Source organism: Oncorhynchus mykiss, chromosome 15 (genome assembly GCF_013265735.2).
Source record: "Oncorhynchus mykiss isolate Arlee chromosome 15, USDA_OmykA_1.1, whole genome shotgun sequence".
Taxonomy (NCBI): domain Eukaryota; kingdom Metazoa; phylum Chordata; class Actinopteri; order Salmoniformes; family Salmonidae; genus Oncorhynchus; species Oncorhynchus mykiss.
The window spans coordinates 72,269,496-72,285,747 of record NC_048579.1 but is presented as its reverse complement, the minus strand read 5'-3'; the positions used below and the strand labels follow the sequence as shown (position 1 = coordinate 72,285,747).

The window sequence follows — 16,252 nt, the reverse complement described above, 5'->3', positions numbered from 1 at the left end:
ATCCAATCAAGAATCTGTGGAAAGAACTGAAAACTGCTGTTCACAAATGCTCTCCATCCAACCTCACTGAGCTCGAGCTGTTTTGCAAGGAGGAATGGGAAAAATTTTTGGTCTCTCGATGTGCAAAACTGATAGACATACCCCAAGCGACTTACAGCTGTAATCGCAGCAAAAGGTGGCGCTACAAAGTATTAACTTAAGGGGGCTGAATAATTTTGCACGCCCAATTTTTCCATTTTTGATTTGTTAAAAAAGTTTGAAATATCCAATAAATGTCGTTCCACTTCATGATTGTGTCCCACTTGTTGTTGATTCTTCACAAAAAAATACAGTTTTATATCTTTATGTTTGAAGCCTGAAATGTGGCAAAAGGTCGCAAAGTTCAAGGGGGGCAAATACTTTCGCAAGGCACTGTATTTGCTCATTAAAACCCTGGACATATATGATAATATAACTCTGGAAATGTCTGTATCTTTATGAAACCTTTGTGTTGTTTACTGTTTATTTCTAATAGTTTGTTGTTGATGGTGTTTTTTGTTTCTTCTCATTTTCTTTATTGTTTATTTCACTTGCTTTGGCAATGTAAACATATGTTTCTCATGCCAACAACACCCCATTAAAGAGAGAGAGAGAATTAAGAACTCATACAGCACTTATTGTCTGCTCTTCTATCTGTTGTCTTGGCAGAACAAAGCATCTACCTCAGGAACCCAGACTCCAGAGGTCCAGTCCAGAGCAAGGAGGCCTGAGTGAACATGAAATCACATAATCAGCCATTTCTGGACAACTATGACCTCACCACTTGCGTCCAAAATGGCACCCTATTCCCTAGTGCTCTATAGGCCCTGGTCAAAAAGTAGTGCACTATATAGGGAATAGAGTGCTATTTGAGAAGCAGCCCCATTGGGTCTCTAGGAATCCAGAGAAGGGCCAAGTGTTAAGCAATGTCAATGTCAATGCAACCCCGCAAAACATCTGGAGCACATTTTGTACAGAGGAAGATAGTAATGGAACAGACTCAAACATATGATAGCAATGGAACAGACTCAAGCATATGATAGTAACGGAACAGACTGAAGTATATGATAGTAACGGAACAGACTCAATCATATGATAGTAACAGAACAGACTCAATCATATGATAGTAACAGAACAGACTCAAGCATATGATAGCAACGGAACAGACTCAAGCATATGATAGTAATGGAACAGACTCAAGAATATGATAGTAATGGAACAGACTCAAGCATATGATAGTAACGGAACAGACCCAAGCATATGATAGTAACAAAACAGACTCAAGCATATGATAGTAACGGAACAGACTCAAGAATATGATAGTAATGGAACAGACTCAAGCATATGATAGTAACGGAACAGACCCAAGCATATGATAGTAACGGAACAGACTCAAGCATATGATAGTAACGGAACAGACTCAAGAATATGATAGTAATGGAACAGACTCAAGCATATGATAGTAACGGAACAGACCCAAGCATATGATAGTAACGGAACAGACTCAAGCATATGATAGTAACGGAACAGACTCAAGAATATGATAGTAATGGAACAGACTCAAGCATATGTTCGCAATGGAACAGACTCAAGCATATGATAGTAACGGAACAGACTCAAGAATATGATAGTAATGGAACAGACTCAAGCATATGTTCGCAATGGAACAGACTCAAGCATATGATAGTAATGGAACAGACTCAAGAATATGATAGTAACGGAACAGACTCAAGCATATGATAGTAACGGAACAGACTCAAGAATATGATAGTAATGGAACAGACTCAAGCATATGTTCGCAATGGAACAGACTCAAGCATATGATAGTAATGGAACAGACTCAAGAATATGATAGTAATGGAACAGACTCAAGCATATGTTCGCAATGGAACAGACTCAAGCATATGTTCGCAATGGAACAGACTCAAGCATATGTTCGCAATGGAACAGACTCAAGCATATGATAGTAATGGAACAGACTCAAGCATATGATAGTAACGGAACAGACTCAAGCATATGATAGTAATGGAACAGACTCAAGCATATGATAGTAACAGAACAGACTCAAGCATATGATAGTAACGGAACAGACTCAAGCATATGATAGTAACGGAACAGACTCAAGCATATGATAGCAATGGAACAGACTCAAGCATATGATTGTAACGGAACAGTCTCAAGCATATGATAGTAATGGAACAGACTCAAGCATATGATAGTAACAGAACAGACTCAAGCATATGACAGTAACGGAACAGACTCAAGCATATGATAGCAATGGAACAGACTCAAGCATATGATAGTAACGGAACAGACTGAAGTATATGATAGTAACGGAACAGACTCAATCATATGATAGTAACAGAACAGACTCAAGCATATGATAGCAACGGAACAGACTCAAGCATATGATAGTAACGGAACAGACTCAAGCATATGATAGTAATGGAACAGACTCAAGCATATGATAGTAACAGAACAGACTCAAGCATATGATAGTAACGGAACAGACTCAAGCATATGATAGTAACGGAACAGACTCAAGCATATGATAGTAACGGAACAAACTCAAGCATATGATAGTAACGGAACAGTCTCAAGCATATGATAGTAATGGAACAGACTCAAGCATATGATAGTAACAGAACAGACTCAAGCATATGACAGTAACGGAACAGACTCAAGCATATGATAGCAATGGAACAGACTCAAGCATATGATAGTAACGGAACAGACTGAAGTATATGATAGTAACGGAACAGACTCAATCATATGATAGTAACAGAACAGACTCAAGCATATGATAGCAACGGAACAGACTCAAGCATATGATAGTAATGGAACAGACTCAAGCATATGATAGTAACAGAACAGACTCAAGCATATGATAGTAATGGAACAGACTCAAGCATATGATAGTAACAGAACAGACTCAAGCATATGATAGTAATGGAACAGACTCAAGCATATGATAGTAACAGAACAGACTCAAGCATATGATAGTAACGGAACAGACTCAAGCATATGATAGTAACGGAACAGACTCAAGCATATGATAGTAACGGAACAGACTGAAGTATATGATAGTAACGGAACAGACTCAAGCATATGATAGTAACAGAACAGACTCAAGCATATGATAGCAATGGAACAGACTCAAGCATATGATAGTAATGGAACAGACTCAAGCATATGATAGTAACAGAACAGACTCAAGCATATGATAGTAACGGAACAGACTCAAGCATATGATAGCAATGGAACAGACTCAAGCATATGATAGTAATGGAACAGACTCAAGCATATGATAGTAACAGAACAGACTCAAGCATATGATAGTAATGGAACAGACTCAAGCATATGATAGTAACAGAACAGACTCAAGCATATGATAGTAACGGAACAGACTCAAGCATATGATAGTAACGGAACAGACTCAAGCATATGATAGCAATGGAACAGACTCAAGCATATGATAGTAACAGAACAGACTCAAGCATATGATAGCAATGGAACAGACTCAAGCATATGATAGCAATGGAACATACTCAAGCATATGATAGCAATGGAACAGACTCAAGCATATGATAGTAACAGAACAGACTCAAGCATATGATAGTAACAGAACAGACTCAAGCATATGAAGGTAAAGGAACAGACTCAAGCATATGATAGTAACGGAACAGACTCAAGCATATGATAGTAACGGAACAGACTCAAGCATATGATAGTAACGGAACAGACTCAAGCATATGATAGCAATGGAACAGACTCAAGCATATGATAGCAATGGAACAGACTCAAGCATATGATAGTAACGGAACAGACTCAAGCATATGATAGTAACGGAACAGACTCAAGCATATGATAGCAATGGAACAGACTCAAGCATATGATAGTAATGGAACAGACTCAAGCATATGATAGCAATGGAACAGACTCAAGCATATGATAGTAACGGAACAGACTCAAGCATATGATAGTAACGGAACAGACTCAAGCATATGATAGTAACGGAACAGACTCAAGCATATTCCTCATTCACAGGAAACGGATGTACGAATGAAGGATAAGGGAGCGTACGAATTTTATAACATGTTTGAGATATAATCAAATCACATTTCATTTGTCACATACACGTGTATAGTAGATGTTATTGCGGGTGTAGCGAAATGCTTTTGTTTCTAGCTCCAACAGTTCAGTAATATCTAACTAGTAATATCTAACAATATACACATTCTAAAGTAAAGGGATGGAATTAAGAATATATAAATATTTGGACGAGCAATGTCAGAGCTGCATAGACTAAGATACAGTAGAATAGGACAGAATAAGATGCTGGAGAGTAACTGTTCCGTTCTGGGTAACAGATTAGTTCAACAACTACATAACTGAGTAGATACAGTATGTCCAGTTGTTTCCTGTGAGGTCTTGATTGTCAACATGACACTCAACACTGAAGAGGGTCTTGTTTTGAAAACATCCTTCCTAATTCCCTTTAGTAATCACTGAAATAACACATCAACTGTAAATTGTCTAAAGCTATCACCACTCCACTTATGATATCACTGGTTACATGAACCAATGGAGGATGGAAGGAAGCGTGGATTGTGTAGTAGTTGGAAATGTCCCAAGTGTTTACCCGTGACAGGTCCCGTAGTACTAACTGCCACCACTAGAGGTGGTGTATAGACGGTGACGGCTGTGTTCGGTGCTGTGTTTACATCTGCGTGCTGTTGACGTGGAAGAGACACAGAAGAAAGATGGCGGCGCCCTCTGCAGAGCAGCAAAACGGCCAAAGTGATGAATCTGATCTACAAAGCCCTATATCGACAAATTATGAAGACTCCGAAACAGAATCGGGGGAGGGAGCACTCCCCGACTACGTTGTCGAATTGATAGAGAAAGAAATCGGAGTGGATCTGAAGTCGCTGAAGAAAGTTAGCGCGCTCCTGGAGAAACTGACAGCGGAAAACAAGTTGCTGGAGGAGCAGGTAGTTAGCAAGCGCGTTGTTAACTTCATGTTGCACACTCAAATCAGCTTTCAATGCTGTATCAATTATTGCATGAAAAATAATAGAATCGTTAATAATGCGAGTATTATTCTTTCCCTTGCTAGTTAATGTAAGTAATGATCTATAGCTAACCTTTGCTAGCTAGTTTAAGGGCGTGCATTTCCCTTGCTGACAGGTCTTCCTCCACCCACCTTCTCAGGTTCTGACGGTGTCCAGTTCGGTGCCGCTGCGGGTGTCAGCAGCGCTGTCTGCTGCCGAGGAGTCCCGTGTGTCTCTGGAAGGTTTGCTCCAGCGGGAGAGGGTCCTGTCCAACACCCTGATACAGCACCTGCAGGGCGCCCAGCCCTGGGCAGACAGCCTGGGACGGACCCTGGAACAGCTGGACAACACAGAGAAACACATGAAATACCTGCAGTGTCTGTCACGCATTGAAGAACTCAGGTGAGCAACAGTATTATTATTTTCTTCTTCTTGTAGTTGGACAATATATTTGACACTATTCAAAGATAGGATCCTGATTGGAATACACACACACAAAATGGTATCCTACTGTATGTTAAGTTGTTCCGCTAACTGTCGTTCTCTCCTCCCACAGTGACAGCATCCAGCAGTGTCTGATCACCAACAGTATATGGGAGGCAGTGGTGGCGGTGGGCAGCATGGCCAGTCTAGATGTGGGCCTAAAGCAGTCTGGCTGCTCTCATCTCCAGGCCTTCCTCAGAGAGACACTATGCTTCTGGCACAAGATCATTAAGGACAGACTGGCTGGGTATGTGTGGCTGAGTGGGTCAGACAGGGCAGGCAGTGTGTTGTGTTAGCGGGCCGGGCCGGAGCAGAAGGACTGGCGATGGAGAACTCTGTGATAGTTATTAGGATCTCTGTTTAGATCAGTGGTCAGAAACCCTGGTCCTGGAGAGAAACTGGCCATGCAGGCCTTTGTTCCAGCCTGGCACTAACCCATCTAATTCAGTCTATTTGATTAGTTGACCAGGTGCATTTGTGTTGGGCCAGAACAAGTAAGACACACACGGTAGCTCTCCAGGACCGGGCTTGGTGATTCACAGTTATTATGATGATCCAAAGTCAAGCTACCTCAGACCTGAATGTGATTTTTAACTCCTCCTCCTCTGTCTGGCAGTGATTTTGAGGAGTTGCTGATCCAGCTTCACTGGCCGTTCATCTCTCCTCCCACCCAGTCTCTCTCCCCCCCTGCCAACGCTCAGGAGCTCCACAGCCAGCTGGAGCTTCTGGTGGCCCAGCTCCTGTCTCTACAGACCTCGTATCCTTCACCCTAATATAGTGTTATCAGAGTCGAAGACATACACACTAGCATTATCGTCTGTTATACATACGCTGTTATAGACACTACTAGGTTATAGACACTACTGGGTTATAGACAGGACTGGGTTGTAGACAGGACTGGGTTGTAGACAGGACTGGGTTGTAGACACTACTGGGTTGTAGACACTACTAGGTTATAGACAGGACTGGGTTATAGACACTACTAGGTTATAGACACTACTAGGTTATAGACAGGACTGGGTTATAGACACTACTAGGTTATAGACACTACTGGGTTATAGACAGGACTGGGTTGTAGACAGGACTGGGTTATAGACACTACTAGGTTATAGACAGGACTGGGTTATAGACACTACTAGGTTATAGACAGGACTGGGTTATAGACAGGACTGGGTTATAGACAGGACTGGGTTATAGACAGAACTAGGTTGTAGACAGGACTGGGTTGTAGACAGGACTGGGTTATAGACAGGACTGGGTTATAGACACTACTGGGTTGTAGACAGGACTGGGTTGTAGACAGGACTGGGTTATAGATAGGACTGGGTTATAGACACTACTGGGTTATAGACAGGACTGGGTTATAGACAGGACTGGGTTATACACACTACTAGGTTATAGACACTACTAGGTTATAGACCGGACTGGGTTATAGACAGGACTGGGTTATAGACACTACTAGGTTATAGACAGGACTGGGTTATAGACACTACTAGGTTATAGACAGGACTGGGTTATAGACAGGACTGGGTTATAGACACTACTAGGTTATAGACAGGACTGGGTTATAGACAGGACTGGGTTGTAGAAAGGACTGGGTTATAGACAGGACTGGGTTATAGACACTACTGGGTTATAGACAGGACTGGGTTGTAGACACTACTGGGTTGTAGACAGGACTGGGTTATAGACACTACTAGGTTATAGACACTACTGGGTTATAGACACTACTAGGTTATAGACAGGACTGGGTTATAGACAGGACTGGGTTATAGACAGGACTGGGTTGTAGACAGGACTGGGTTATAGACACTACTAGGTTATAGACACTACTAGGTTATAGACAGGACTGGGTTATAGACAGGACTGGGTTATAGACAGGACTGGGTTATAGACAGGACTGGGTTATAGACACTACTGGGTTATAGACAGGACTGGGTTGTAGACACTACTGGGTTGTAGACAGGACTAGGTTATAGACACTACTAGGTTATAGACACTACTGGGTTATAGACACTACTAGGTTATAGACAGGACTGGGTTATAGACATGACTGGGTTATAGACAGGACTGGGTTGTAGACAGGACTGGGTTATAGACACTACTAGGTTATAGACACTACTAGGTTATAGACAGGACTGGGTTATAGACACTACTAGGTTATAGACAGGACTGGGTTATAGACACTACTAGGTTATAGACACTACTGGGTTATAGACACTACTAGGTTATAGACACTACTAGGTTATAGACACTACTGGGTTATAGACACTACTAGGTTATAGACACTACTAGGTTATAGACAGGACTGGGTTGTAGACACTACTAGGTTGTAGACACTACTGGGTTATAGACACAGTGCATTATATCCACTCTGCACACTTCTTCATACAGTAGCTCCATACTCCATACATTCCCAGTCACAGACATAATGTTCCCCACACACTTCCTACGATATTGACTGATGTTTCTTTAACCTGTTTCTCAGTGATGATCTCATATCAGAGAAGCCAACCTCTGTGTCCCGTGTAGGGTTGCCCCCGACGACACCCCTGTCTCTTCCTGTCCAGATCATGTTGCTTCCTCTGAGCAAGAGGTTTCGATACCACTTCACTGGAAACCGTCAGACCAATTCACTCAACAAGGTTAGAGCAACACACACACACACACACACACACACACACACACACACACACACACACACACACACACACACACACACACACACACACACAGAGCACGTCTCAAACACAGACAGACAGACACACACACACACACACACACACACACACACACAGAGCATCTCACACACACACACACACTACACACACACACACAGAGCATGTCTCACACACACACACACACACACACACAGAGCACGTCTCAAACACAGAGACAGACAGACTATGACAATAATAATAAACTCCATCTCTGTCTCCATGCAGCCTGAGTGGTTCCTGACCCAGGTCCTGATGTGGATGGGTAACAGCTCCAACTTCATGGAGGAGAAGATCCAGCCCATTCTGGACAGAAATGGAGCTAACGTCAACGCCAAGGTTAGAGGATCAGCCGCTAGATGATCATCTAGAATCCTGAGTTCATGTGCCATTGAAGTATTTGTTCACCCCCCAAGATTCAAAGCTGAAAGTCAAGCTGAGTCCATTGCAGTCATCTGTCAATCGTAGCAGCTCTTGATGTTCCACAGTCATATGAGAGGATATAAGCATATATATATTAATATAATAAAATATAATGGGTATAGCTATTGAAGTATCTCGTGTCATCCCTCACGTCCCCACCAGGTGGAGCTGTGTCGCGGTCTACTCACCCTGGCCCAGGAGAAGCTAGCGTTGGATGCTCCACGGCTGCTCTACGACGACGCTCTCTTCTGCCACCTGGTGGATGAGATCCTGCAGTTTGAGAGGGAGCTGCGCACCACCCACTCCTACCCCAGCACCCTGCCCGGAGTGCTGCATGTACTGCTGGAGGAGGTCGTGCTGCAGAAGTGGCTCACTGTGGAGAGGAAGAGTGAGTGAGAGAGGCAGCAGTGGAGCATCTCTCATCGTTCCCTACTCTTTCCCCTTGGCCCTAACCCTCCAATTTCCACAGATCTGAAGGGGCTGGATAGGTATAAGCAGTGTACTAGCAGAGCTTCCACCATATCGCTTCTACCTTACAGATCTGCAAACATTGAAGGGTTTGGGTGAAGTGAAGGGGTAGGAAGCCATTTGGGACTGACTAAAGAGATTGATTTTATGTGGGATTTTACTTCTCTGTTAGACTCTGTTTATGTCAGTGTATGTGATTTAGTGAATGTGTGATGTGTGCTCATCCCAACTGTGTGTCTCTCTGTAGTGGCGATAGAGAAGGTGGATGCCATGCTGTCTGCTGAGGGGGCTTGGAGCTCCCAGTACAAAGACATCAGTGACATGGATGAACTCAAGGCTCCAGACTGCGCTGAGACCTTCATGACCTTACTGCTGGTCATCACTGGTAGGATTATTAACTATTTTATCACTCTCTCTCTCTGCCTCTCTCTGTCTCTCTCTCTCTACCTCTCTCTCTCTCTACCTCTCTCTCTCTCTGCCTGGGTAACTCTGTCTCTCTCTCTCTACCTCTCTCTCTCTCTACCTCTCTCTCTCTCTCTCTCTCTCTTCCTCTATCTCACTCTCTCTCTCTACCTCTCTCTCTCTCTGCCTCTCTCTCTGTCTGCCTCTCTCTCTGTCTCTCTCTCTCTACCTCTCTCTCTCTCTACCTCTCTCTCTCTCTCTCTCTTCCTCTCTATCTCACTCTCTCTCTCTACCTCTCTCTCTCTCTGCCTCTCTCTCTGTCTGCCTCTCTCTCTGTCTCTCTCTCTCTACCTCTCTCTCTCTCTACCTCTCTCTCTCTCTCTCTCTCTCTTCCTCTCTATCTCACTCTCTCTCTCTACCTCTCTCTCTCTCTGCCTCTCTCTCTGTCTGCCTCTCTCTCTGTCTCTCTCTCTCTTCCTCTCTATCTCACTCTCTCTGTCTCTCTCTGCCTCTCTCTCTCTCTGCCTCTCTCTCTCTCTGCCTCTCTCTCTGTCTCTCTCTCTCTTCCTCTCTATCTCACTCTCTCTGTCTCTCTCTGCCTCTCTATCTCTCTCTCTCTGCCTCTGTCTCTCTCTGTCTCTCTCTCTCTCTCTCTCTCTCTCGTCTCACTCTGTCTGTCTTGTTGGTTGTCACCGTTCATCCCTCTGTTTGTCGTACAGGGACAGCCTGCTGTTGGGGCAGCCTCTGACTTACTGCACTCTATCTCTCTCCCCTTCTCTCCCTCCCTCTCTCTGCTTTCCCTTTCTCTCCCCTCCACCTCCCTCTATCCTCTCTCTCCCCCTCAATCTCTAATACTCCCCCTACCAGACCGCTACCGTGCCCTCCCCTGCCCTCGTGCCCAGCTGCGTTTCCTGGCGCTACAGAGAGAGCTGGTGGACGACTTCCGTATCCGCCTCACCCAGGTGATGAAGGAAGAGTCCCGTAACCCGCTGGGCGCTAGATACTGTGCTATTCTCAACGCTGCCAACTACATCTCCACCGTGCTGGGGGACTGGGGAGACAACGTGGTATGTGGCCCCTCGGAGTCATCACGCTGTTGCTATACAAAACATATTGATGCAGAAGTAGCTAAGATGGGGAGAAGTCTGTCTATAATAAAGCCATACTCTGCCTTCTTAACAACACTATCAACAAGGCAGGTCCTACAGGCCCTAGTTTCTACCTTCTTAACAACACTATCAACAAGGCAGGTCCTACAGGCCCTAGTTTCTACCTTCTTAACAACACTATCAACAAGGCAGGTCCTACAGGCCCTAGTTTTGTCGTACCTTAACTATCGTTCAGTCGTGTGGTCAGGTGGAACAAAAAAGGACTTAGGAAAATTGCAATTGGCTCAGAACAGGGCAGCACGGCTGGGCCTCAGAACAGGGCAGCACGGCTGGCCCTTGGATGTACACAGAGAGCTAATATTAATAATATGCATGTCAATCTCTCCTGGCTGAAAGTGGAGGAGAGATTGACTTCATCACATGTTGAATGCACCGAACTGTCTGTCTAAACTACTGGCACACAGCTCGGACACCCATACATACCCCACAAGACATGCTACAAGAGGTCTCTTCACAGTCCCCAAGTCCAGAACAGACTATGGGAGGCACACAGTACCACATAGAGCCATGACTACATGGAACTCTATTCCACAGTACTACATAGAGCCATGACTACATGGAACTCTATTCCACAGTACTACATAGAGCCATGACTACATGGAACTCTATTCCACAGTACCACATAGAGCCATGACTACATGGAACTCTATTCCACAGTACCACATAGAGCCATGACTACATGGAACTCTATTCCACAGTACTACATAGAGCCATGACTACATGGAACTCTATTCCACAGTACCACATAGAGCCATGACTACATGGAACTCTATTCCACAGTACTACATAGAGCCATGACTACATGGAACTCTATTCCACAGTACTACATAGAGCCATGACTACATGGAACTCTATTCCACAGTACTACATAGAGTCATGACTACATGGAACTCTATTCCACAGTACCACATAGAGCCATGACTACATGGAACTCTATTCCACAGTACTACATAGAGTCATGACTACATGGAACTCTATTCCACAGTACCACATAGAGCCATGACTACATGGAACTCTATTCCACAGTACCACATAGAGCCATGACTACATGGAACTCTATTCCACAGTACTACATAGAGCCATGACTACATGGAACTCTATTCCACAGTACCACATACAGCCATGACTACATGGAACTCTATTCCACATCAGGTAACTGATGCAGCAGTAAAATTAGATTTTAAAAAACAGATAAAAACATCTTATGGAACAGCGGGGACTGTGAAGCAACACAAACATTGGCACAGACACATGCATACACACACACACACACACTCACGATAACATACGCACTATATATACACATGGTGGAGTAGGGGCCTGAGGGAACACAGTGTGTTGTGAAATCTGTGAATGTATTGTAATGTATTACAGTTGTATAAACTGCCTTCATTTTGCTGGACCCCAGGAAGAGTAGCTGCTGCTTTGGCACATGCTGTCTGCCTGCCTGTCTGTCAATCTGTCTGACTGTACATGTGTTGTCCGTTCAGAAGTAGTTAAGGGGACAGTAAAAGCCACATATGAACACCTTCACTCTGCTGTATGTTCCCTCCTTTTACTGCACTGCTCCAGAGGTCTTCTTCAAGGCTGTTCAATGTTCTCTTCTCTCTCCTCTGTTCTTCCTCAGTTCTTCCTGCAGCTGCAGCAGTCAGCTGTGGCCCTGGGGGAGGAGGAGCTGTTGGGGCCGCTGGGGGTCACTGAGTCCGGCCGTCTGGCCTCTCTGGAGGGGTCTCTGTTTGAGGGGCTCCTGGGGCTGCTGGAGAGGCTGAGAGGAGACATGCTGGGCAGGTTACTGGAGGCTGTCATGAGGGACGTACAGAAGAAGGCTCAGCCCTACTGCAGGGACAGGTCAGTGGAGACACTCTTCTCTTAGAGGAAGGGTTATTTCTGTTCAATCTAGTTCCTCTCAAGATGTAGGCCTATTTTTGGAGTTTTAAACACTAGGCACCCACTGTCACCTTGCTTTGCTTGGTGTTTAGGCCCAGGTTGATTGTAAGCACTTTGTGACAAAATATATTTTTCCTGTAACACGCCTGGACAGTAGGAATGAAATGTGATTTCTTGAGCTCAGATCATCACCTACAGCCACCATATAACCAATTGAACAACACAATGTTGGAGTGAACAAAATGTTCAAAACTAGAATGACACTAACGTGTATCCTTCTCCTCCCAGGTGGTTGTCTCTGCCGTCCCAGTGTGACCAGGCCACCATGTCCCTGTCCAGTTTAGCCTGTCCTCTGATGCTCTGTCTCAGGGACCACCTGCTCCAGCTGCAGCAGATGCTGTGTCTGCCTCTCTTCCAGACGGGCTGGCAGGACCTGGCTGAGAGGCTGGACCTCTTCCTCTACCAGAATGTGAGTCACACTGCTGGCCTGCTACAATGGGAATTAATCAGATAGTTGACTTCATTAAATATTTGAACTTTTAGTGATTTCGCAGATACTACTGTCTGGAGTGACTTAAAAGAAGGTAATTAGATTGTCACACATTACTACAAATACATTACAACTACATTGGCTACAGACCAATTCTAATGATAAAATACAGACGGGAGAAAATAGGATGAAGCAATAGAGAATGTTTTTTTGGGGGGGGTAATCACATCTCTATTAACGTATGGACCTGCTACCTGTCTCCCACAGGTGATTCTGTATAACCACTTCAACGAGGGGGGTGCAGCCCAGCTCCAATTCGACATGACAAGGAACCTCTTCCCTCTGTTTGGACACTACTGCAAGAGGCCTGAGAACTTCTTCAAACAGTGAGTGGGCCATTACATACAATGGCAATTCTGCTGACAATATCACCTGAAAACATTGTCCACTGTACCATAATCTGTAGAAGAGACCTACAGTTTGTTTGTAGTTCCTTGGGTTATTAAATGTCCTGCACAGGGGTTGAATTCCTTGTCAAATAATTTCTAGGTAAAAAATGATTGGTCATGTCTCCCTGTCTCAGTGTGAAGGAGGCCTGCGTCATCCTGTGTCTGAATGTGGGCTCAGCTCTTCTTCTACGAGACGTCCTAAGGCAGGCTGAGGAAGACGAGGAGCAACCAGGGACCCCGGACGGCAAGCAGCCCAGCCCTACGTCAGCCCTCAACGAGCTGGGGGTCTACCGTCTGGCCCCCTGCGACGTCCTCATCCTGCTCAACCTCAGGGCCTCCTGGCCGGGAAAGTGAGGGGAGATGGGAGGAAGAACAGTAGCCTGGTCCCAGATGTGTTTTTGACAACTCCTATGGTCTTTGTGATGCCGATTGGCCGTAGGAGTTGAGCAAGGCAGCACTAACAGATCTGTGACCAGGCTAGGAAGGGCTTCAGCTGGCAAAGAACAACCACTACCAATGAACTACACCGTATCCCAGAAACCTGGAATAGACCGCTGTCATTCCTGAATACTCCTGTCCTATCCCGTTTAATCCCAGTGTTGTTTACTTTGCCGATCCTCTGTCTACAAGCTCAGCACCTGTTCCATATCAACTCACCACTCCTGGTGGTGCCTAAAGGATGTGTTTATATGAACTACTCATGTAGATGACATTATTTGTCTATTGACTGACAGCACAGACTTCTGTCTTCTTGTGGAGGAGATCTAGTAGTACCACATGGTGTGGACAGGTATTTCATGAGGTTCCCCTCTCACTTCCTGACAGGGACTGTTGTCTTTAGCCACACGAGATATAGGAGACCTTAACACTGCTGTTTTAAGCAGTCCAGTGCATTTGATAACAACAACAGCCCTGTCTGTCACATTACCTTATTTAATGTCATATACATTTGCAAAGAAGTGAGAAATAAAAACGTTTAAATCCCGAAAATGTTATTTATGTCAGTAAACTGCCGTTTTGACAACCAATCATGTACGTTCATGCTAATGTATTTCAGAGTGAAAGATTCTCCAAGTCACTCCAGTGAGCCAAGTGGGTCTCAGCAGCCTGCCCAGGTTCAGTATGGGGTCTCAGCAGCCTGCCCAGGTTCAGTATGGGTCTCAGCAGCCTGCCCAGGTTCAGTATGGGGTCTCAGCAGCCTGCCCAGGTTCAGTATGGGTCTCAGCAGCCTGCCCAGGTGCAGTATGGGTCTCAGCAGCCTGCCCAGGTTCAGTATGGGTCTCAGCAGCCTGCCCAGGTTCAGTATGGGTCTCAGCAGCCTGCCCAGGTTCAGTATGGGGTCTCAGCAGCCTGCCCAGGTTCAGTATGGGTCTCAGCAGCCTGCCCAGGTTCAGTATGGGTCTCAGCAGCCTGCCCAGGTGCAGTATGGGTCTCAGCAGCCTGCCCAGGTTCAGTATGGGGTCTCAGCAGCCTGCCCAGGTTCAGTATGGGTCTCAGCAGCCTGCCCAGGTTCAGTATGGGTCTCAGCAGCCTGCCCAGGTTCAGTATGGGGTCTCAGCAGCCTGCCCAGGTTCAGTATGGGGTCTCAGCAGCCTGCCCAGGTTCAGTATGGGGTCTCAGCAGCCTGCCCAGGTTCAGTATGGGTCTCAGCAGCCTGCCCAGGTTCAGTATGGGGTCTCAGCAGCCTGCCCAGGTTCAGTATGGGTCTCAGCAGCCTGCCCAGGTTCAGTATGGGGTCTCAGCAGCCTGCCCAGGTTCAGTATGGGTCTCAGCAGCCTGCCCAGGTTCAGTATGGGGTCTCAGCAGCCTGCCCAGGTTCAGTATGGGGTCTCAGCAGCCTGCCCAGGTTCAGTATGGGTCTCAGCAGCCTGCCCAGGTTCAGTATGGGGTCTCAGCAGCCTGCCCAGGTTCAGTATGGGTCTCAGCAGCCTGCCCAGGTGCAGTATGGGTCTCAGCAGCCTGCCCAGGTGCAGTATGGGTCTCAGCAGCCTGCCCAGGTGCAGTATGCCATAGAAACAGAAGCAGTGTTGGAGACACTGAGGTATAATGAGCGCTAGAGACTGCATCCATATGTCTGACTGTTTAAGGTAATCTACTGACATTCTTCATGACCAGGTTTTATCCGGTTTATACAGACCAACATCACATGTGCACTAGCACTCAATGTGCAAAGGGAGTAGCGATGACATCATCCCAAAACAGCAGACATTGGATGAATATTAACATGTTAATGGACTTGTTTGATATTGCTGGTGACCGCTGACTAACTGATCTACAAATCACCTTGTATCATAAATAACGACTCATTATTTGTAGATCAGTCAGTCACAATTGACCAATGATACATCACGTTGATGCTCTCCAACAGGACAACTGTCTTCAACTGTGAGCACTGGGGGAAAATAATTCAAATAGTAAATGGCTGTTTTATGCACAAAGGTTATGACTAAAGTGTCTTATTAGGAATTTTCTAATCTTACTTTTTTCTATGTGGGCGTCTATGGAAATTGGCTTTCTATGGCCGGGTGTCAGTTAAACTGCAGTACCGAAGCAAAACTGTAGGAGCAGTTGAAACCATGCTTCAAGACCAGAACCCTGGTCCCTTTGGTTGGAGAACATCAAATCCATGATGCATTGTGGGTAAATGGTGACTGACTGATCTTCAAATAATAATCATTAATTAATTATGATC

At 45.2% G+C, this 16,252-nt stretch overlaps 1 protein-coding gene across 1 annotated transcript; it reads left to right on the top strand.

The window, feature by feature from the left end:
• The first annotated feature begins 4,745 nt into the window (after positions 1-4,745).
• On the top strand, positions 4,746-14,570 carry LOC110490622 (RAD50-interacting protein 1). The gene is made up of 13 exons (XM_036945262.1): positions 4,746-5,012; positions 5,233-5,474; positions 5,629-5,802; positions 6,172-6,312; positions 8,044-8,200; positions 8,501-8,611; positions 8,858-9,083; positions 9,411-9,548; positions 10,433-10,632; positions 12,362-12,582; positions 12,910-13,090; positions 13,379-13,497; positions 13,695-14,570. Exons 1-13 carry the CDS (start codon positions 4,782-4,784, stop codon positions 13,912-13,914), a joined length of 2,361 nt encoding a protein of 786 aa, XP_036801157.1. The 5' UTR covers positions 4,746-4,781; the 3' UTR covers positions 13,915-14,570.
• The last annotated feature ends 1,682 nt before the right edge of the window (positions 14,571-16,252 follow it).